This window comes from Nerophis ophidion, linkage group LG04 (assembly GCF_033978795.1).
Source record: "Nerophis ophidion isolate RoL-2023_Sa linkage group LG04, RoL_Noph_v1.0, whole genome shotgun sequence".
In the NCBI taxonomy this organism is placed as follows: domain Eukaryota; kingdom Metazoa; phylum Chordata; class Actinopteri; order Syngnathiformes; family Syngnathidae; genus Nerophis; species Nerophis ophidion.
This window is the reverse complement of record NC_084614.1, coordinates 11,324,560-11,348,499: the sequence shown is the minus strand read 5'-3', so window position 1 is coordinate 11,348,499 and position 23,940 is coordinate 11,324,560. Positions and strand designations below refer to the sequence as shown.

The window sequence follows — 23,940 nt, the reverse complement described above, 5'->3', positions numbered from 1 at the left end:
AAGAACATGGCTTAAGAATAAAATCTCCTGATTTTTTGGGGCAAAAAATTAGATTTACAAATTTTTTCCCTACTTTTCAAAGTTCCAGAAGGTTAGTAATACCGTTTAAATGATTAATTATAGAAAAAACACTGCTTACTTTCTAGAAACGGAAGCGCCACAGCATCGGCACATGCGCACTAGCGCCATTAGACTTGAGAAAAAAATGGCGGTAACTACACAGACTTTGCTCTAGAGATGATAACCAAACTGCTTTGTGTTTTATATTGATATTAAAAAGTTAACATGTTTTTCTTTTACATTACTTTTTTTTTTTATTTCGCAAAGTTATTACCGTAAAAACCATTCATGTGACATAGCATTTTGTTCATGTTTTTATGGTGTTTAATTCCTATATTAAAATCTTATTGGCTCTGTCCGGATACAGGATGTACATGTACATACATTGGCACATGTAAATGTACATAACATAAAAAAATAACTCTTTGTATGAAAATGTAAAAATAGAAATGAAGGCACCATGTAATGACAAAAAGCTGACACGTTGATACAATTAAAAAACAAAACCATAAATATTTGTCTTTAAATGTATGGATAACGTTTTTCTATAGTCTTTTTAATAGACATTACAAATTACATGATGGCGTCACATTCCCACCCCTCGCCAACACTGTTTTACTAAACATAAAAAATAGTCATTATTAATAATCGTGGTTTAAATATTGATAAAAATAACCTTAATTATTTTTGGGCCATAATGGTGCAGCCCTATTGTAAGACTAGATTTCATACATAAACATGTTTTTTTATTTATATGGACAAAAAATAAGGTGCCGTCTTTCACAAGTTTCACATTTATTTTTATTTATTTATGTTATTTTGAGATGAGCTAACGACTTGTCCAGGGTGTAACCCGCCTTCCGCTCTAATGCAAGTGACAGACTCCGGCACCCTCCGCGACCGTGAGAGGGACAAGCGGTTGAAAATGGATGGATGGATGTTTTTGCCATGTTACTTGTTCATAACTGTTCATAACTGTCTACTTAAGGTATGTACATTTTGAATGTTTTTTTTTCTAAATAAAACTTAGTTAAAAGATTTCAATGTGAGTAGTCTTTGAACATTTTGAGCACATTTAAAAATACTGTGAGAATAATGATTATCGTGATAATTTTGGTCACAATAACCGTGCTAAGAAATTTTCATACCGTGACATCCTGATGTTGAAGACAATGTACTTGTGCATATTTTCCAATATATCACTATATAGATGATTAAATGCAACATCTTTCCACAACAGTTTTGCAGCAGCACAAGCGCGTATGAGCTGTCGGGTTTGGATGTGCAGAGCGACTGCTTTATTAATCGCTCTGTGCATTGTTCTCCGTACTGTACGTGGTACTTTGTGTAATAGAATTCGCCACAATACGCTGCTTCTAAGGTGGAGTTGTTGATGCGGTCTTGTTTGCCTTGTAAAGAATTGCATTTCCCCACTCGACTCGATGCTGTTTCAAATGATGGAATAAGTTTGTTGTGCTGTTTCCTTTTTAAAGAAACTCTGCGCAAGCTGTCATTTGTTCCACGCCTGTTGCCACAAATCTAAAACACCGACAACACTTTTCTTTGGTACAAACTTCTCGTGCTCGTTATCATTATTAGCCAGGTTGCTAGCCTTGTGGATCTCCACTAAAGAAGAAGGGGGGTGGACAAGGGCTATAGAACCTCAGGGGAGCAATAAAAAAACTATAATTTATCAAAAAAATCAATATATCGCCAATGCCTATTTAAAAGGGTTCGCTATAAGTCATTTGCACAGTTCAATGTGTTGCCCCGGTGCCCCAATGTTAAAACATAATAAACCAACACATACATGCTGTTATTAGAAGCAAGAAGAAGTTCACTTCCCAATACCCACCAGAACATAGATTGATGCCAGTAAGGTTTGTTAGCTCCGGTCATGTTCTCCCCTGCCAGCCTGCCACTGACGACAGCGTGGTCGTGGTGCTCCACTCGTCTGCGCCCCAACCTTATGTCATAGAAACATGCAGCATCGCCAGCCTACAAAAATCCACAGAAACATGTGCAGCATGGATTAGATTGAATCACTATTTATTTAATACTTCAATAAATGAAATGGAGAAAAAAGCATACGCTGGTAGTGCTGCATGTCTACAGGTTGAGTGTAGAAGGCACTACTGTCAAAAAAAGGGTCTAAACAGCTGACATGTGGTTAATTCTACTATTTTTCTACTAACATTAATATTATTATTATTATTATACCCCCTTTATGATTTAATTACTATTGACAACCTGATAATAAGGTATTTTTTATTTGTAAAAACACTAAGTTGCTGGCACCAGAATTCTGCACACAATTACCAGATTATCCGGGTTCTACAATAAACAATGACAGCAAACCTTCTACAAAACATTATTTTACATACAAATATGAACCACTGGTCTAGTCATTTATTGACACAATAGCATTGAATGACTAACTTACCACCCAAATATTGGACCGAGCTTGCAATTCTGCATTGACCCGGAAGCCACCAAAGTCCGAGTCCACTTCTAGACCTGCTGACTTGGCGAGATCTACGTTGGGCTCCAGACCAACAGCTGCGACGATGTGGTCCGTTTTTACCTGCAAGGTGAAGCACAGCGGTGTCAGCAGTATTATGTAATATCATTTTATTTTTTTAAATTCCTGGACCTACCAAACGACCATCCTTCAGTTGGATTTCTAATTGATCGTCTTTGCAGGTGACAGACTTGACCAACGCTTCTGAGATGACCTTTACACCCTCTGGCAGACCAAATGGAAAGTTTTCAAAATGAAGACCAAACTTGCTACAAATAAACGTTAGAATTTATACGATACAAATTCCCGGTACTTGAAAATCGATACTGATATACAACGGTACCAATTTTCGGTAGTTTTGTGTGTGTTTGAATGTGTTAACAAATGTTGATTGTTAAATTTAAAAAAAAAAAGAAAAAATAAAGTTATCTTATTTTGTTACAGTTATATCTGAGATCGGTAGCTCGTGAGTTCAAACCCCGGCCGAGTCATACCAAAGACTATAAAAATGTGACCCATTACCTCCCTGCTTGGCATTCAGCATCAAGGGTTGGAATTGGGGGTTAAATCACCAAAAAGGATTCCCGGGCATGGCCACTGCTCACTGCTCCCCTCACCTCACCTCCCAGGGGTTGAAGGGAGCACACACCTTGTTTGTGTGACAATCATTGGTATTTATGTGTCTCATTTGTGAGGATTACTGGGGTGTACTAAATTATACAGTAGACTTTGCATGCAATTGCAATTCCAAGACGTTAGATGGCAGTAGTGTATAGACAATGGCAGAGCCGTCAATAGAGAGTATGGACAATGATTGGTCCAAAGCCTCTGTAACCACAGGGTGTCATGTTGGACACCAGTTTGGAGCCGCCACTGAGCGACACTGTACTCCATTAGACATTTCTTTTAAATAAAGAGTTTCAGTTGTGTAAACATGCCCTGGCATGGAGACGCTGCAATGTCCAAAAATTTGCGTCGCATTAAAAAAAATTATGGAAAGTAAGGGTTCGCCAAGGAAAGCTAGAGTGCCGATGAATGTGTATATCTCACTCTCTGTAACAGTGAATGAATACACTTTGCCTGACAAAACTTTGCAAAACTTTTGCAGTAAAAAGCAGCATTAATTCAATATTTAAGTATGGTGATAATAAAATCAGGAAGCATTAAGACTCGCCACAGTAAAACCAATGAAAAATATAGTGTTAGTCAATACAAACAAATTGACAGTTGACATACTTCACACGAAAGTCAAATTTCCCTGTAATTGTTGGTCCAAAGCTAGCAGAGGGTAATACGCTCTTTTGTGGTTGTTCTGTGTATTTCGTTTTTTACGTATATTGCACCGTCAAGAGCAGGTCAGACAACATGCAGGTCACTAAACAGTACATTTATAAATACAGTGGAGTGCATCAAATACGGCCGCAAAATTGCCCCAAAGTTATGTATACTTAATGAGCTGGAGTATGTTTAGAACTATATTTACACTTATTATTTTAGTTTATTTTGTAAAGAAATCAACGTCAGAACAACTGCAATTGCATGCTTCCAGACACAGCCGCACACGTCCTTGGTATCCTACATGGCGCCTGTTGTTTAGTTGTCCATACTCTCTCTTTACACGGCTCTGGACAATGGTGTGTTGCCTTAGCCAGGAAGTAGTCTTTGCCATAAGGTTAAATGTGTCTGTCTTTTTTTTTTTTATTGAGACATACAAAGTGTTTATACTGCAAGTATTGTTCTTATTATGCACAAGATCTTTGAAAGTAACGTGTATCTTAATTGTAGTTTTGATTACCAAATTTTGAGGTTTTGAAATTGCCATGTTAATTGCTAATACTAATCAAGAGCAGGTCTATGGCATCGAGCTAAAGCATTTTGAAAAGTGAAGCCTCACTGTACTTTTGAGTGCCTTCTTCTTGCTTATTTGGCATGGAAAATTATAACATTAACTAGTGGCAGTCCAGCTGAGTCCGCAGTAAATGCTTGACTGATTGTTTCCTGACCAATTGTTTAGGCTGCAACCGGACATGACGTCACGTGCAACAAAGGTATTGAAATATGGCACCGTTTGATTTTATGTGAATTGGTAACTAATAGTAGCTATAAAATTACCAAATTTGGTATCCGTCCTTACTAACAAACAAGATGGCCGTCGACCAAGCTACAATTTAAAAAAGAAAATAACCTTTCTTGACTTTATTGGTCGTCCAGTTACTGAGATACTCAGGCAGCACTTTGCCCATGTTCCCCTTCTCGGGGAACAGCTGTATCACCTCCAAGCCAGAATCTTGTGCTAATAAGCAGAGGGAAAGCATTAATACCTGACAAGCAAAAACAAAAACATGAATTGTATTTAGTATTTTGTCCTTCCTGTTGTTTATCTTACATCTCCTGCCAAGAGCACATGCGAGCTCGCTGCCCAAGAAGCCGCCTCCGATAACTGCAATGGACTTGATGTTTCTGGAGACCTTATCCAAGGACCTGAAGTCATCAATCTGTGGTGGGAAAACAAGTTTAGTAAATTATATTTTTTTTTATTTTGAACCTAAAATTTAAATAACTGATGAACCTAGCGCCCTCTGGTGACTAAACACTGACCTTACGGAACAGAGTGGTCTTGTTCAGCACCTCCTCCCCTGCTCTTTCTAAGACTTGGAGATTTCTTGGAACCCCACCTGTTTAAAGATAACTATAAATGCCTTTCTACAGAGTGTAAAAAGTTGGACCAAGAAAAATAAAGTGACTTACCTGTTGCAATCAAACATTTGTCATATGAAATCTCAGTATTGTCATCAAGTTGTACTTTGTTTCCTCTCACATCCATATGAACAACCTGGAATATAAAATGTATTGTTCGTAAGAACTTACATCAGCTAAATTGGCTTGCTAACATGTTAATAATTAAGGGATGTGCACAGTTAAACAAAAAGTAATAAAATAAAATAAAAATAAAATATAGGACTGTATTCCAAATAATGCACTCTTATCATATTTTAGGAAAGCACTACACTGTCAGATATTGCTCCCTAAGGAAGTCAATATGTACATTACATAATAAACATGTTGAAGAGCGCAATTTTGAACATGACATGATTTTATCCCCCAACAAATTGTGTCACCTGGTCTACCAGAGAATAAGAAGACATATCAGGAGGGATCCGTGTTGATAATCTAGCAATATTGACACTATATTTATCGAGTATTCAGAGCTCTCTGGATACTATGGCTGTAACAGTAAAAGGTGACCACAAACATATAAAAAGGTGACCACAAAAGTATGTAAAATTGCTAAATCCTACCAACTTTTCTTACCTATTGATACTTGTTTTTGTGTATTTGGGATCTGCATAAGTTCCAAAAATGGGAAATTAAAACTAAATAAATAATAATACATTCAAATTGATTAGCAACATTAACTCAGGAGCACAATATACAAAACACTATAACCTACAAAACAAAAATAAATTAAAGAGTTTGTGCTATTTTTTTTTTTTTAAACACATTTAAAATGAAGTCAGGATTCATGGCCATAATGAGCACATATTGCAGTGCACAGCTTTGCGAAGTGGGGTGTAAATCATAATACCGCATGATGCTGATATAGCATGTTACCCAGTGTCACACGCAACTCCCTTGGCATTGCACCGCGCAAACCCACGGTGGTCCGTCCCACAATTTGAGATCCACTAAGCTAAAGTCATAGAACAGTTTCTTAAGGGAAACAAATTAAGTGGATTAAAGACGAAAGTGATGTAAGTAAAACATGGACCCAGATTTCCCTCGCCCGGACGCGGGTCACCGGGGCCTCCCTCTGGAGCCAGGCCCAGAGGTGGGGCACGATGGCGAGCGCCTGAGGGCCGGGGCTGTTCCCATGGGGCCCGGCCGGGCACAGCCCGAAGAGGCAACGTGGGTCACCCCTCCAATGGGCTCACCACCCATAGCAGGGGCCATAGAGGTCGGGTGCAATGTGAGCTGGGCGGCAGCCGAAGGCAGGGCACTTGGCGGTCCGATCCTCGGCTACAGAAGCTAGCTCTTGGGACGTGGAACGTCACCTCACTGGAGGGGAAAAGAGCCTGAGGTAGTACGCGAAGTCGAGAAGTTCCGGCTGGATATAGTCGGACTCACTTCGACACACAGCAAGGGCTCTGGAACCACTTCTCTCGAGAGGGACTGGACCCTCTTCAACTCTGGCGTTGCCGGCAGTGAGAGGCGACAGGCTGGGGTGGCAATTCTTGTTACCCCCCGGCGCAAAGCCTGCACGTTGGAGTTTAACCCGGTGGACGAAAGGGTAGCCTCCCTCCGCCTTCGGGGGGGGGGGGGACGGGTCCAGACTGTTGTTTGTGCTTACGCACCAAACAGCAGTGCAGAGTACCCACCCTTTTTGGGAGGACTCGAGGGAGTACTGGAAGGTGCTCCCCCGGGTGATTCCCTTGTCCTACTGGGGGACTTCAACGCTCACGTTGGCAACAGTGAAACCTGGAGAGGCGTGATTCGGAAGAATGGCCGCCCGGATCTGAACCCGAGTGGTGCTTTGTTATTGGACTTTTGTGCTCGACACAGTTTGTCCATAACAAACACCATGTTCAAACATAAGGGAGTCCATATGTGCACTTGGCACCAGGACACCCTAGGCCGCAGTCCCATGATCGACTTTGTAGTTGTGTCATTGGATTTGCGGCCTTATGTTTTGGACACTCGGGTGAAGAGAGGGGCGGAGCTTTCTACCGATCACCATCTGCTGGTGAGTTGGCTGCGATGGTGGGGGAGGATGCCGGACAGACCTGGGAGGCCCAAACGCATTGTGAGGGTCTGCTGGGAACGTCTGGCAGAGTCTCCTGTCAGAGAAAGTTTCAATTCCCACCTCCGGAAGAACTTTGAACATGTCACGAGGGAGGTGCTGGACATGAGTCTGAGTGGACCATGTTCCGCACCTCTATTGTCGAGGCGGCTGATCGGAGCTGTGGCCGCAAGGTAGTTGGTGCTTGTCGGTGCGGCAATCCTAAAACCCCTTGGTGGACACCAGCGGTGAGGGAGGCCGTCAAGCTGAAGAAGGAGTCCTATCGGGTCCTTTTGGCTCATAGGACTCCGGAGGCAGTGGACAGGTACCGACAGGCCAAGCGGTGTGCAGCTTCAGCTGTCGCGGAGGCAAAAACTCGGACATGGGAGGAGTTCGGGGAAGCCATGGAAAACGACTTCCGGACGGCTTCGAAGCGATTCTGGACCACCATCCGCCGCCTCATGAAGGGGAAGCAGTGCACTATCAACACCGTGTCTGGTGCGGATGGTGTTCTGCTGACCTCAACTGCGGATGTTGTGGATATGTGGAAGGAATACTTCGAAGACCTCCTTAATCCCACCAACACGTCTTCCTATGAGGAAGCAGTGCCTGGGGAATCTGTTGTGGACTCTCCTATTTCTGGGGCTGAGGTAGTTAAAAAGCTCCTCGGTGGCAAGGCCCCAGGGGTGAATGAGACCCGCCCGGAGTTCCTTAAGGCTCTGGATGCTGTGGGGCTGTCTTGGTTGACAAGACTCTGCAGCATTGCGTGGACATCGGGGGCGGTACCTCTGGATTGGCAGACCGGGGTGGTGGTTCCTCTCTTTAAGAAGGGGGACTGGAGGGTGTGTTCCAACTATCGTGGGATCAGACTCCTCAACCTTCCCGGTAAGGTTTATTCAGGTGTACTGGAGAGGAGGCTGCGCCGGATAGTCGAACCTCGGATTCAGGAGGAACAGTGTGGTTTTCGTCCTGGTCGTGGAACTGTGGACCAGCTCTATACTCTCTGCAGGGTTCTTGAGGGTGCATGGGAGTTTGCCCAACCAGTCTACATGTGCTTTGTGGACTTGGAGAAGTCATTCGACCGTGTCCTTCGGGAAGTCCTGTGGGGAGTGCTCAGAGAGTATGGGGTATCGGACTGTCTTATTGTGGCGGTCCGCTCCCTGTACGATCAGTGCCAGAGCTTGGTCCGCGTTGCCGGCAGTAAGTCGAACACATTTCCAGTGAGGGTTGGACTCCACCAAGGCTGTCCTTTGTCACCGATTATGTTCATAACTTTTATGGACAGAATTTCTAGGCGCAGTCACGTCGTTGAGGGGTTCTGGTTTGGTGGCCGCAGGATTAGGTCTCTGCTTTTTGCAGATGATGTGGTCCTGATGGCTTCATCTGACCGGGATCTTCAGCTCTCACTGGATCGGTTCGCAGCCGAGTGTGAAGCGACCGGAATGAGAATCAGCACCTCCAAGTCCGAGTCCATGGTTCTCGCCCGGAAAAGGGTGGAATGCCATCTCCGGGGTGGGGAGGAGACCCTCCCCCAAGTGGAGGAGTTCAAGTACCTAGGAGTCTTGTTCACAAGTGGGGGAAGAGTGGATCATGAGATCGACAGGCGGATCGCTGCGGCGTCTTCAGTAATGCGGACGTTGTACCGATCCGTTGTGGTGAAGAAGGAGCTGAGCCGGAAGGCAAAGCTCTCAATTTACCGGTCGATCTACGTTCCCATCCTCACCTATGGTCATGAGCTGTGGGTCATGACCGAAAGGATAAGATCTTGGGTACGAGCGGCCGAAATTAGTCTCCTCCGCCGTGTGGCGGGGCTCTCCCTTAGAGATAGGGTGAGAAGCTCTGCCATCCGGGAGGAACTCAAAGTAAAGCCGCTGCTCCTTCACATCGAGAGGAGCCAGACGAGTTGGTTCGGGCATCTGGTCAGGATGCCACCCGAACGCCTCCCTAGGGAGGTGCTTAGGGCACGTCCAACCGGTAGGAGGCCACGGGGAAGACCCAGGACACGTTGGGAAGACTATGTCTCCCGGCTGGCCTTGGAACGCCTCGGGAAGAGCTAGACGAATTGGCTGGGGAGAGGGAAGTCTGGGTTTCCCTGCTTAGGCTGTTGCCCCCGCGACCCGACCTCGGATAAGCGGAAGAAGATGGATGGATGGATGGATGGATGGAAGACTAAAGTAGGAAAGCTGTATTTTGATTTTCATTTAAATTTTATTGACAGTTTATTCAATAAACGTTATTATATTTATTATTTATTTAGTTAGAATGCATTTATTCTAGCACTACATAAGTGTATGTATATTTATTTTTTAGCAGCTTTTGAGTATATAAGTCTTAATATAATTTTTTTATATCAGCCTGACTTGAGCTTTTATAATTAACTTTGTGATTAACACATGGTTTCATATCATTTGACAAGGTTTATCCTGTTAAACTGTAAGTAGGTTAGATATAATTATTGAATACAATGCAATTCAAGTGTAAGATTAATAATACAGTGTTAATATTTGAGTGGGCCACATTTGTCATGGGAAAGTTGTGCCCTTAGGTCAAAAAACGTTAAGACGGAAGGCTTTTATCTGTAGAAAAAAAAATCATAGTGTGACCCCTTTAATTACATTACTTTCATACAAACCAATCTATGACCATGAAAAGTAAGGGGGGGGGTCTGAATACAACTTTTTTACTTTCAATACAATGCCGATATTGGAGTATTGGCCGATACGATATCAGCACAAATCATACAAGCTTTCATTATGTAGTTTGTAATGTTATAAAAGGCTTTATCAAGCAAAATTATCCAAATGGAAAACGGTAAGTATGACAAACACTAACCTACTTATCATTAACTGTCTGGAATGTTTACTTTGAAATCGAGTGGTAATTGTTTTTGGCGACAAATAGTGGCCACGATAATCAAGTTAAGCTCATAACGCAGTTAGATGAATGATGCGGACACGTTTGTTACTAGATATTTTCTAATGTGCTTCTGCCTTGGAGACTTTGTATGTAAATACATGACTATAATTATTTGATTTGTGTTCATATTGACTAATTTTTTTTGATCAAGGAAACATACCGAACGTATGGCTTGTGTGCTATTGTACACTTGGCTGTTGTGTAGCTGCTAGATCCAAGTAGCCTATAGCCTACCAGGTTTACCTTTTGTAAAGGACTTCACTAAAATACAAGGAAAGACCAACCTTGTGAGCTCATTGGAGAACTTTTAGATGTTAACTGGCTGTCCAGCTTTAAACAAGTAAACGCAATGCCAAACTATTTATATGACCGCACTTATATGGAAATGGCTACACCATAATAAATAGCCTAAAGAGAATCAACCAACCTTTCTGCCAGTGAAAACAGCCACTCCTCCATTCTCTGCACTACTCAGTTCTTCAGGAGAAATGTAGAAAGACGGTGGCTGGAAGTAAATGCTGCAAAATAAACAAAGTCATTCAAAGCACAGTGCACGGTGCAGCAACTAGCATGACGGATACGGCACACACCTTCTTTCCTTCCCATTCCACTGTTTGAAGCGCAGCGTTTCCGTCACAGCAGGGTCGTCAGCAAACCACAGTTCTTTAGACAGCGGTGGTCTCATGTACGGGAGATCTGGCTCATCAGTCACAATCAAAACCTGTTTGAAGGCATTGTTAAGGTTGACCGGGAAAAGGAATAAGAAGAGAAGAGAGCCAATGGAAGACTCACACGGGCGCCGGGGTCTCTGGCTCGGATAGAGCGGGCAGCAGCGAAGGAGGCGGTCCCTCCACCGATGAGGAGGTAGGGGACGTGTGAGGGGAGCTTGAGTGAAGCCAGTGCAGAGTCCGGTCCTCCAACTTACATGAGAAACAGAAAGTCAGTACAGTATGTTGAACGACAAGTATAAATAAACCTGTTAACAGCAGGAGAGGAATGACCTGTGAATAAAAAGATTGAAAAGTGAACATTGTTGTTAGAATAAGTCAAACTGTGAAAAGATGTAAAAGATAGACTCCATATTATCAATACAGCAGGGATGTCCAAACTGCAGCACTCATTCATTATTATTGAGATTAATTATCAGATATTACACTAATTCGCTTTTTCACACAAAGCTAAGTATTGGTTTTGTTCAGATAGCTTAGGACAGTAATTACCACAAGTGGTATGCCAAATAATCACTTGATTAAAGAATGGAGTTTTATTTTCCGATATGCAAACACAATGTTACTGTTCAAAATGTGTGTAATGTTACAATGGTCAACCATATTAAAAATACTGGGAAATAAAACCTCTGCCTTGTTATAATGAATACTTAGACCTACTACGCTACTGTGTTTTAATGTTGTTCATTATGGTGGTACTTGGAGTGCCAACATTTTTTCCAAGGTGGTTTTTAGTGAAAAACGTTTGAGAACACCTGGCTTAGCATATACAATTTTGCTATTCCCCTTTGCATTTCACTTACGACAGTATCAGTGCATCGCAGATTTTAAAATTTAAAAAAGGTATTTTTGTTATTATAACATCAATTTCACATTACCAGTCGTCTAGCGCATGCATCAATGAAGCTCCTTTGTCCACATGACGTTGTACACAGCACACTTGGCGGACCGATCACAGAGCACTCTGTACTGGCAGCTCATTGGGCCTCCTCTTTACTTAGCGCTGCGTGTTTTTGTTATACCATTTGTTTTAATTTGAATCCCCACAATGTTGTCCAAATATTTTGCACCCTTTAAGGCTTCTGTCACAGAACCCCAGCTCGGAGGCAGTTGCTTATCAGGACAAAGGGGACATCCTCAACACTATGTTAATTGAGGATAGATTAAGGAGGCGCTACTAGAATATAAGGACGATGGCGTTTATTAATAAGACTGTGCCATAAACTCCCCATAACTTTATCTTACTCAAAACAGGAAAAATGGCGCCGTCACTGTTATTAACGTCATTATGAATAAGCAACTAATGCTTTAGCGTCATCATTTGTGAGAACTGCAGGTAATATTTTACATGCTATAATTACATAAGAGTGTAGAAAATGTTTGAATGTGTGTTAAAAGATTAGTTAATTACAGCGTGTGGAGGGTTTATGTAGACTTAAAATACGTACAATATTTATGTAATAATTGCCACAATCGAGGGAATACTGTTGAACGACATTACATTTTATTGGTTTTGGCATTTTTTTTAGCACATTTTTTAATTTGTTTTCGGTGGAATACAATTGGACACCCGTGCAAGAGAGGGACAAATATCCAAGATTTTCCCGCCTAATTTTCCAAGTGACGCTGGACAAAAATCTTACCACTCTCTGCCACAACTTCATCATGCGGCATGGGAAGTTCTGCTGCGGGGCTTTCAGCTGCTGCAGGTTCTGTTTGCGTAACCGGGGCGGCAGAGCCAGTTATAACAATATCGCGAATATATGATGCAGATTCCGTGCACAAACTCTAGTCTTGACAGGACGCTTACCACTGTCGACAATAGGCACGCAGGATGGCTCGGGTTGTTCAGCTGGGTTTGGCTCAGATGGGGGAGAGGGTTCTGGTAGTGCAGCGGTAATGTTAGATATTAGTCTGTGACTGAGCTGAGGCATTTACACTCAATATAGCCAAGTAAAGTATCAGAAAATCCTGATGGTGGACTTAAACATACTCTTTCTTTACAAATCTTACCCTCTTCCACAAACAGCACAGCAGCCGGTTCTTCTGTCTTATCTGGTTCTTCTTCTAACACTGGTTCGTTTGCTGTTGAGGTGATCCATGATACTACTTTAGACTAAACACTTAAGACCGATATTTAGGAGGGAAGACCAAGGACTCATGCGTTTTTTTTCCTACGCAACATGCAACGCTCACAAATTCAAAGCTGGATGCTGCACAGTAAAAGTGAACTACTCCAAAAGTCCACTTGAAAGTGCAGCTTCCAGCCATGCTCAAAGACATTCCACATTGAAAACAACCAACCACATTAATACAAGTGCAAGTATGACAAAAAAAAGTGGCAGAGAGATGCATTTTATACCACAAGTGGGACAAAGAAACACCAGGTATAAACATAGTTGTGTATGTACGTGCAAAGACTAACTGTGAAAGGTTAATGCGACATGTCGTAACACACAAAAAAGTACACTTAAAAAATAAACAACCACAAAAGTCAGTGCAAAATGTAAAGTAAAAATAATATTACGAAAGTCATTATTTACAATCAGATTAAAAAATAACATGCAACATAAGAGCATGCAGTAAATAGAAGTGAGCGCAAAAAGCATTCAAAGGCCTCATGTGTCAAAATATGTAAAATATTATAAGATGAAGTGGAACCTCTGAAAATGAACAAACAACAATCCCACAGAAGGTAATACAGTTTAATAGAAAAAAACTTTGGTTATGTTTTGTGATTAATAAAATCGGATGAAATCCATACCACATGGAGTGCCTGGAACATTAAATAAACGGACAATTATTTCCCGTGGGCATCAATGGTTTGTGTGTGCTGTGATTTTTGAGGCGGCGAACAGCAATTTTTTTTTAAATTATCATTAATTTGAAAAGGAGACTGACAGACAGATAGATAGATGCACATATACATACATATATACAGACACAAACATTTTTTATATAAATATACATACATTTATGGGGGGTGGGTTGTATATTGTAGCGTCCCGGAAGAGTTAGTACTGCAAATGGTTCTGGGTATGTGTTTTGTTGTGTTTATGTTGTGTTACGGTGCGGATGTTCTTCCGAAATGTGTTAGTCATTTGTGTTTGGTGTGGGTTCACAGTGTGGCGCATATTTGTAACAGTGATAAAGTTGTTTATACGGCTACCCTCAGTGTGACCTGTATGGCTGTTGATCCAGTATAACTTGCATTCACTTATGTGTGTAAAAGCTGCATATGTTATGTGACCAGTCCGGCACGCTGTTTGTATGGAGGAAAAGTGGACGGGACAACAGGTTGTAGAGGACGCTGACGGCAGTGCCTTTAAGGCACGCCCCCCAATATTGTTGTCCGGGTGAAAGGAGAAAGGGTTGCCCCGGGAGTTTTTCGGGAGGGGCACTGAAATTCGGGAGTGTCCCGGGAAAATCGGGAGGGTTGGCAAGTATGCAAGGACCTCAGCCTTATCCTGGAGCACTCACTGCATGGCCAGGTGGAAACCTTGCAGATGGCCTGGCCAAGATCAATCAAAGCCAACTCCTTGGGAAGTACAAAGTATAGTGCTACCAGTTCATACCGTAAAAGAGGGTATTGTGGCCACTGAAGATGAGAGAAATCCCTTCCTCAGTGGTAAGCAAGATGGACGGGCTGGCAAATTCGTTCATCAGAACGTCACTGCGACTACCAAGGTGCCTCTCAGACGTAAGTCTCTTTGGTAGGAACTCGCTTCAACTACCACTGCGAATCCATCAGTCTGGGATACAAGCAAGAGAAAGCTCGGCTGGTGCTGGAGCTAAGGGAATTCACTGACCAGCTGGTGAGAGCAGCGGGCACCCAGATAAGAACAGGAATAAAGTGGAAAGCCCAAGAAGAGGTTGACATGGCAATCTGCAGGCTTAAGCAAAGAGAAGTAGTCGGCAGAGTTCAGGAAGGTCGAGCAGGCCTTGGGAGGGGCGATGCTCCTTGTTCTTGTCAAAGGCTTCCAAAGAAGACCGGAGAGCCATGGTGGTGGCAGAAAAGGCATGAACTGAGCAGGAACACCTAAACATCAAAGTGGTGTCCCAGGGCCAGCAAGGTCATTGGACATCGTGGGAAGGTCTCACAGACAGGTCCATGTCATGGTCTGACCTGTGGAAGATCCCCCAAGCCAGGCTCAGCTTCCTGATCAGAGCAACATACGACACCTTGCCTTGTCCCCCAAACCTCCACCAATGGTTTGGTGCTGAGGAGACCTGTCCCCTCTGCAACACCATCAATGCAAGCCTCCAGCACCTCCTGTCGGGCTGAACTACACCGTTGTCGCAAGGCCGCTACAGAAGGCGACACGACCAAGTCTTGAAAAACCTGGCAGAGGTGTCAGAGACCTGCAGAAAGGAGGTGAATAGCAGACATTCCGCTCCAGCCAGATAGCCCATCCAGTTCACGAGGGCTGGAGAGGGTGCCAAACTCCACCGCCAGAGAGCTAAGGCGAGACCCTTCTCACCAGGAAATGAGTGGAGCATGAGGGAAGACCTGGGGAAGCAGCTCCAGTACCTCAGCGAGATCGTCGAAACATCGCTTTTCCTTATCAGTGAAAAAAAAGAGGTAAACTGCATTTAAAGAAAAAAATTATGTATTTCTTAACTAATTGACAGTCGTGATTCCCCAATATCTTAACAATGGCATCAGAAGTCGTCCTCAGTTTTCTTGCTAATGCTAACCTATAGCAGGTCAATGGCATATCCATTGTAAATTAGCATCTAGCTAACTTGACGAGTGGAGTCTTGCTTTCAATCAAGAAGATTGCTTTTGAAGCGTGTTTGCCTGCCAAGTGCTTGGCTGGTGCAGCGTATACAACCGGACGTGATGTTACGGGTAAAACAGGTATCGAAAATAGATAACATTTGATTTCACGTGAATCGGTACCCCGTATTACCGACAAAATTTGGTGGGTACGTATTGAAGTACAGAAGTAGATATCCTTCTCTATTAACGTCATATGTTAATTAGTAAATAAAAGTCTTAAATTGCACAATACGTGACAAACCCCCTTTTCCCTCTTATAATATTTTCTGGTGAGGTCAATATGGTCATCTCTTCTAGGGTCAAACTCTCACCATCATAAAACCTTTATCAGCTGTTGAGGCATTGTTTTTAGAATTACCATTTTAATCATCATACAGGTGCAAAAGTAAGTTAACTGTTGTTGACATATCCTGGAAAAGTTTGGTGGAATACGTAATTGTTCAACTTCAAGGTCATTGGACTTTAGGGGTTCCACTTTACCATTGAACATCACATGAGAGCATGTGAAAATTGCATTACACAACTAATCCAGTTGGAGTCCCCCATTTCTTTCAAGTTATTTCCAAATAAGGTATGAGTACATTAGGTAAAATATTTATTTATCTTTAATGACAAAGAAGGTCATTGCTATCAGACAGTTTTTACTAAAAAATAATTTTCACACATGAGGCCATATTTCATATAGTAAAAAAGTATACAAACAACCTGGAAGAGGTTCAGTTGTCTCACTCGGGGCCGCCTCAGCACCAGTGGAAAGAGGGCTCGGCTCTTCTGCTGCAGATGCAGCTTGAGGTTCTGACTGGGAAACAGCTGATGAACAAAGAAACGCTATGGATAAACTCAATATTGGCTGAATTTTGCAGTCTGTGGAAACTAAACCAAAAACAATATATAATTTTGAGCAATAAATACATGCTTTTATCAGAATACTATCATCGTGTAGAATTACAATAGAGAGGAAGCTGATGCATTCTTTCCAGAATTATCTGAGGCTTCTCTACAACCTAGTTGGCTAATGTTTTAAAAAACAAAAAAACAAAAATGCAAACTGTTTATTCTGATCGATATACAAAAGTAAATGGTAAATAAATTGAGAAATCACTCACCCTCTGCTGTCCCAATAGCCTCTGCAGCTACAAACAAAAAAAACACACAATGTTGGTTTAAAGTCTTTTACACAGAACTGTAATCTACTTGTTGTGGTAGGTCACTTCTTGATGACATATTCTAATTTGGATGGATGTTCACTAGGGCTGCATGAGGTTTTTATTACTGCAATAATCTAACCACAAGAGGCCGATGTTTATTTTTTCTCTCCTCCTGAGACAAGGATATGTTCAAGTTAAAGTACCACTGATAGTCACACACACACTATGTGTGGTGAAATTACCCTCTGCATTTGACATATCCCCTTGTTCCACCCCCTGGGAAGTGAGGGGAGCAGTGAGCAGCAGCGTGATTGACATTCTAGATACATAACGTCCTCCACTCATGATTTTAGCAGTTTTATGCATTTAAATTTATAAAATCTATAAAACGCAAATCAAACTGTACCTTAATTTTTGGCAGAAAAATCTAGATTTTTTTGTTTGTTTTTTTATAAATCATGCAGCCCTATTGGCCATGATCCATGTGCATGTAGTAATTGCAATCAACGCTGAAGGAGCGAGGAAGAACATAGTGGGATAAACAAAAAGGGACTAAAAAACAATAAAAGCAAGACAAATATGTTTAGAAATACAAATTAATTGGAATTTCTCCCTTCTTTTTGAAAGAATCGCAGTATTTCGGTTTCAAAGTCATTCCAATAATGCCGTAATAGTAGAAAACAAAAAGTTGGTCTGTAGTTTTTTTTCTGGCGCTTTAGTCATGGCAGGGTTTGAAAATAAACTACGTCTCCAAGGATCTTTTGCGCAGGATGTGGAGGGGTGGGGTGGACCACCGAAAGCAAAGAAGTGAAGTGTGTTTGTAGTAGATGACAGGAATTGGGTTTTTTTTGGGACATTCTCTAAAAAAAAAAAAAAACATCCAAATTTATCAATAACTATGCATCCATCCATCCATTTTCTACCGCTTGTCCCTCTTGGGGTCACTGGGGTTGTTGGAGCTCTCAGTTGCATTCAGGCAGAAGGCGGGGTACACCCTGGACAAGTTGCCACCTCATCGCAGGGCCAACACAGATAGACAGAGAACATTCACACTTACATTCACACACTCGGGCCAATTTTTTAGTGTTGCCAATCAACCTATCCCCAGGGCCAATTTTTTAGTGTTGCCAATCAAGCTATCCCCAGGTGCATGTCTTTGGAGGTGGGAGGAAGCCGAAGTACACAGAAGGAACCCACACAGTCACAGGGACAACATGTAAACTCTACACAGAAAGATCCCGAAAGATCCCCCACTGTGCTGCCCTATCCATAACTATTTTAGTTATTCATCCATCCATCCATTTCCTACCACTTGTCCCTGTCGCGGGGGGTTCTGGAGCCTATCTCAGCTTTTTGCACTTAAAAATACATGTTTGTCGTAACCAATATGATCAGAAAATGTTTACAATATGATGTGTTTAATTACATGTAGTTTATTTAACCTAAACATAACTGTCACTTCATTTTGCATCTATAACATTTTTGGTTGTTTTTTTTTTTAACATATACCGTATTTTTCGGGCTATGAGTCGCAGATGGAAGTCGCAGTTTTTTCAAAGTTTTGCTGGTGGGTGCGACATATACTCCGGAGCGACTTACGTGTAAAATGATTAACACGTTACCGTAAAATATCAAATAATATTATCTATCTCATTCGCGGAAGAGACAAAGGAAATGTCAGCAATCGTCACACACACGTCAGCAATCGTCACACACACGTCAGCCAATAAGAATTTGGCGGGGGAGGGTCATGGTAGAAGTGCATTGTGGGTCATGGAATGCTAACTGCTATATGCTATATGCTACTGCCGTAGCTATTAAAATGGATCATTTCATCGTTGGCGGTAACTTATAAAAACTGAGAAGGACTGAACAAAAATGGCACCGAAAAGGAAATCATGTACTGCAGATTACACAATATCAGATAATATTATTTATCTCATTCGCAGAAGAGATGAAGAAAATGTCAGCAATCGTCATACACACATCAGCCAATAAGAATTCGGCGGGGGAGGGTCATGGCGGAAGTGCATTGTGGGTCATGGAATGCTAACTTTTATATGCTACTGCCGTAGCTATTAAGATGAATCATTTAATCTTTGGCGGTAACTTATAAAAACTGAGAAGGGCTGAACAAAAATGGCACCTAAAGGGAAATCATGTACTGCAGATTACAAGCTGGACGTAGTGAAATATGCAGCAGAAAACGACAAGAGGAAGCGGCGCATACCTTTGGAGTTGGCAGAGTTGTTTAGAAGCGACATCGAGGAAGATTTCATCGGATTTATCGATTAGGAGTGACAGATTGTTTGGTAAACGTATAGCATGTTCTATATGTCATAATTATTTGAATGAGTCTTACCATAATATTTTACGTTAACATACCAGCACCTTCTCAGTTGGTTATTAATGAGTCATATAATGTACACTTATTCAGCCTGTTGTTCACTATTCTTTATTTATTTTAAATTGCCTTTTAAATGTCTGTTCTTGATGTTGGACTTCATCGAATACATTTCCCCCCAAAATGCGACTTATACTCCATTGCGATGTATATATGTTTTTTTCTTTCTTTATTATGCATTTTCGGCTGGTGCGACGTATACTCCGGAGCGACTTATAATCCGAAAAATACGGTATTTCAATAATATCGTACCGTGGCCTTAATGCCATGATAACGTATTGTGAGATTTTGATACCGTTACATCCCTAACTCTAAGAGTAGTGCTGGGCAATATGGCAAACAAAAACAAAAAACACATCACTATTTTTTCATATCATCCGATCTTGATTAATATAACTCACTTTTTAATTTATTTATTTTTTAATTAAAGCGGATTGTCGTGTGCATTACTGTACCGAGTACCCCATCCTTATTGTTTACTACTGCAGTAACTTTTAAGACATTTCCGCCATATTTGATCGAGGTAATATATGCTAACAGCGGACAACTGTCATTTTGTTCATAAAAATAATGGTGTTTACGAGAAGTGCAACTGTACAGCTAAGCCAAATTTTGCTTCTTTTTTGGTACATTTTGTGAGGGGGAAAGAATAACTTTTTTTCCTTCCAGTTATTTTGTTTATTTTGCTTGTCATCAAAATCATTCTGCAGTAAACAAAGTATCAGTGGTGTAGTGAATACTATAAGACTTTTATTTCATGTTAACATTTACTAAACAACACTTTCAAATGGCAAAATTATTATTTATATTCTTTAATTACTTGCATACATCAGAGCTTCTCATTAGTGCTTTTGCAAACATCTGACCCAGATTGAGGAGTTTTTAAAACTCAAATTCTGTCTTATATTGAATGAAAATACATTAAAGTGCGGTTTGATTTTGAGATACTGTAAAAATGTACCAACACATACAACAAGTTTAAGGATTATTTCAGGTATAGAATGTTTTTCTTTCCACAAACAAACAAAAAGAACACTAAGTGTCTGTCTACAGAAATGTGTTTAGTACATTTTATATCAGAGAAGTGGAATCTTAGCAAACACATACACAACAAGTCTTATTAAAAATATTTTGATATAAAATTGCCTTTTGGGATTAAATTAGTGGGTTTGTTGCTTGTCCTACTCAGGACCAATACAGTCACATAGATGCTTTGTGAGTGCCTGCAAGTCCGCATTCAGGGCTGATTACTGAGGAGATCTAGCAGATAGTGAAAGTAAAGTGTGTCAATAAAGTCGCTGGTCCTTTTAAATGTTGGGTTTGAACTTCTATGTTAGTGTTAGTCATATTTATTTGCTTTGTTCTTCTGGGCTGCACCTCCAGCTGTGTAAGGGGGAAAAGGTACGCTGATTAAACATTAATTACGTAGTGACGAGACGACTTTTGCGACGGTGGAACGAGATGCACATACAGGGACACAAACACACACAAACGTACACAAACACACGCACATTCACGTACACACACAGGATCACGGTCAATAAAGGTGGATTTTTCCGTACAGGATTATACCAAGCATTGTATAACAGCTGATCGTCGTGATCAAACTCAAATTAAGTGCGATCAACAATCATGATCATATAATCGCCTAGCCCTTTGAAGAGTCTCCAAAAGTCTCCATTAAGAGAAGAAAAAGTTGCTTAATTTGTTGCTAGTCGCTTTTTTTTAAGCATCTAGAGGGGCAAATTTGCTAAACTGTCAACCCCGATTCCTCCTGCTACGTCTTCTTATTCCCTCACTGTATTAGGTGCGGTAAGAAGCTAAGTATACAATCTACTGCACAGAAGTGTTGACAGACAGCCCATCATAATGGGTTTGGGAGAGTGGACAGGTAGCACCTAATGTTCTTATGGCGGGCAGCCTTATAGATAAGATGGTACGGCAAACACTGTTTAAATAAAGGAAAAATGCTAACCAGGGGATTCTGTTTGAGCGCTTGGGGCTATTTCCTCATTGGTGACTTGATGCAAAACTCCAAAACGCTCGTCATATCTTCTCTGGGCTCCTGTAACAGTTTGGTACGTCTGTGGAAACAACACAAGTAGGTCAAAATTACGCATACATTTACCAACGTGACAGTACTGAGCGCGAAGGTGTGCAATTATAACCTGCACCCTGACACGCATCTAACATCACCTATATGTAGAGATGAACTCACTCACATAAATAGTGCCACCAAGACAGGTTGCCCCAACCAGAAGTACATAGAACTGATTCTCCCTGCTGGCCCCTGCAGGTCCTGTTGCCATGTTAACCGCAGGTACATGTGGCGGTATTCTGCCATGTTTTATACCTGTAAACAAAAAGAAGTCAAATGCATTATTATTATTGGTGTTTATGTCTTTAATGTTCAACTATAAACTATTTACTGATGAGCACACAGTGCACTGATGAGCAGTATCATGTTATTTGGTGGCTGGTGTACAGCTTCACTGCCTCATAATCATATTGTGTCTGTTATTTCAACTAAAATACAGTTTTAGAAACAGCTGTAAGTATGACTAAAAATTATCTAGTGTAATTGTTTAGGTGTACCAATAACAATAAATACACTACAAGCCTCCATTGGCTCCACGAAAGTCAAACATATGTGATGGAGCGGTGGTTCTCAAATGGGGGTATGCGTACCCCTAGGGGTACTTGAAGGTATGCCAAGGGGTACGTGAGATTTTTTTTTTTTAAATATTCTAAAAATAGCAACAATTCAAAAATCATTTATAAATATATTTGTGGAATATTACTTCAACAAAATATGAATGTAAGTTCATAAACTGTGAAAAGAAATGCAATAATGCAATATTCGGTGTTGACAGCTAGATTTTTTGTGGACATGTTCCATAAATATTGATGTTAAAGATTTATTTTTTGTGAAGAAATGTTTAGAATTAAGTTCATGAAACCAGATGGATCTCAATTACAATCCCCAAAGAGGGCACTTTAAGTTGATGATTACTTCTATGTGTAGAAATCTTTATTTATAATTGAATCACTTGTGCCCTGCGATGAGGTGGCGACTTGTCAAGGGTGTACCCCGCGTTCCGCCCGATTGTAGCTGAGATAGGCACCAGCGCCCCCCGCGACCCCAAAGAGAATAAGCGGTAGAAAATGGATGGATGGATGGATGGATGAATCACTTGTTTATTTTTCAACAAGTTTTTAGTTATTTTTATATCTTTTTTTCCCAAATAGTTCAAGAAATACCATATTTCTTTGAATTGCCGCAGGGCATATAGTATGCGCCCGCCTTGAGTTACTGCCGGGTCGAACTCGCTTCCCAAAATAATTAGCGCATGCTTAGTATTACCGCCTGGTCAAACTCATGACGTCACAAGTGACACTTCCCCTGTCATCAATTTCAAAATGGAGGAGGCTGATTTCAATACCGGTAATTTGAAATCGCATAAAGGGAAGGAGATTAAGAGCTATTCAGTAGGATTTAAGGTCCAAGCTTACATCACACTCAAATTTTTACTGCATACCTTTGGTAAGTGCCGGAGTGAGAAGAGGTTTTAAAATAATTAGCGCATGCTTACTTTTACCGCATGCCTTTGGTAAGCGCAGGAGTGAGAAGAGGTTTTAAATGAATTAGTGCCCCAGCGGCAATTCAAGGAAATGCGGTACTACTACAAATGAGCAATATTTTGCACTGTTATACAATTTAATAAATCAGAAACTGATGACATTGTGCTATATTTCACTTCTTTATCTCTTTTTTTCAACCAAAAATGCTTTGCTCTGATTAGGGGTTACTTGAATTAAAAAAAAACGTTCACAGGGGGTACATCACTGGAAAAAAAGGTTGAGAGCCACTGTGATAGAGGTATTTTTAGTCAGGCACATCTCATGTTCATAATATTTAAATTGACATTTAAATCGGGCAAAGCCCCGTACGCTGATTGGCTAATTTTGGTCCTAAACGGTGAGTTGAAGGTCAGACTTGCACCTGTAAAGCCGCCAAAAGTTGTACCTTTATTACACAATAACACGTACCGTTAATCCATTACAAAAATGATTACGGCAGCTATTAAGAAGCAAAAGCACAGCTGTGGTGCCAAGTTTACATACCTGTTCTTCTCACATTCTGCCGACATAGCGTGGACGAGGCTCTGGCAAGAGGAGCAATCTTTTTGCATGCGGTTCTACATTTCAGCATGGTGGCAACTCCGCTCTTTAACAAGCCCCAGTTCAACAGCCGACCTGTCAGGTAGGTGCACTATAGCAAGACACTTCACCTAATCCTAGCAGCGCTTGCAGAGAAACACCGCGCTATACACAAGGCCAGAGACAGGTCACACGTTCGGAAGGAATCTTGGGTAATTTTAGAGCGCTTCACCGAAAAAGATTGCCCACTACTATGAACATGAGAACAATAAAGATGACGCTGCACATTGTTAAGCGAATCCTATAAAGCTTCGTAAGTAACGCAGCACAGTCATTAAGTAAGTGCATTGTGTTACATGTTTTAGTGGCTTTACATTTAAATGATAACGTCTAATAACATTTCGCCTTTGGTACACATTCAACCACACTGAGATAGTTTTTG

General features: G+C 41.3%; 1 protein-coding gene across 3 annotated transcripts in view; it reads right to left on the bottom strand.

Annotated features, from left to right (window-relative positions):
- Positions 1-23,719, bottom strand: part of aifm1 (apoptosis inducing factor mitochondrion associated 1) — a 29,928-nt gene extending 6,209 nt beyond the window's left edge. The window contains exons 1-18 of one of the 3 annotated variants that reach the window (XM_061897048.1): positions 23,463-23,719; positions 21,560-21,690; positions 21,313-21,421; positions 16,892-16,918; positions 16,491-16,595; positions 13,016-13,087; positions 12,813-12,884; positions 12,646-12,714; positions 11,067-11,194; positions 10,865-10,995; positions 10,702-10,792; positions 5,330-5,414; positions 5,180-5,256; positions 4,968-5,076; positions 4,767-4,874; positions 2,718-2,806; positions 2,504-2,644; positions 1,916-2,058 (exon numbers count right to left, since the gene is read on the bottom strand). In XM_061897048.1, the coding sequence (XP_061753032.1) occupies positions 1,916-2,058; positions 2,504-2,644; positions 2,718-2,806; positions 4,767-4,874; positions 4,968-5,076; positions 5,180-5,256; positions 5,330-5,414; positions 10,702-10,792; positions 10,865-10,995; positions 11,067-11,194; positions 12,646-12,714; positions 12,813-12,884; positions 13,016-13,087; positions 16,491-16,595; positions 16,892-16,918; positions 21,313-21,421; positions 21,560-21,690; positions 23,463-23,550 (1,775 nt within the window). In that variant the 5' untranslated portion in view covers positions 23,551-23,719. The remainder of the gene's footprint in view (positions 1-1,915; positions 2,059-2,503; positions 2,645-2,717; positions 2,807-4,766; positions 4,875-4,967; positions 5,077-5,179; positions 5,257-5,329; positions 5,415-10,701; positions 10,793-10,864; positions 10,996-11,066; positions 11,195-12,645; positions 12,715-12,812; positions 12,885-13,015; positions 13,088-16,490; positions 16,596-16,891; positions 16,919-21,312; positions 21,422-21,559; positions 21,691-23,462) is intronic. The other 2 variants (XM_061897049.1, XM_061897050.1) reach the window with 2 other exon arrangements.
- Between the last annotated feature and the right edge of the window lie 221 nt (positions 23,720-23,940).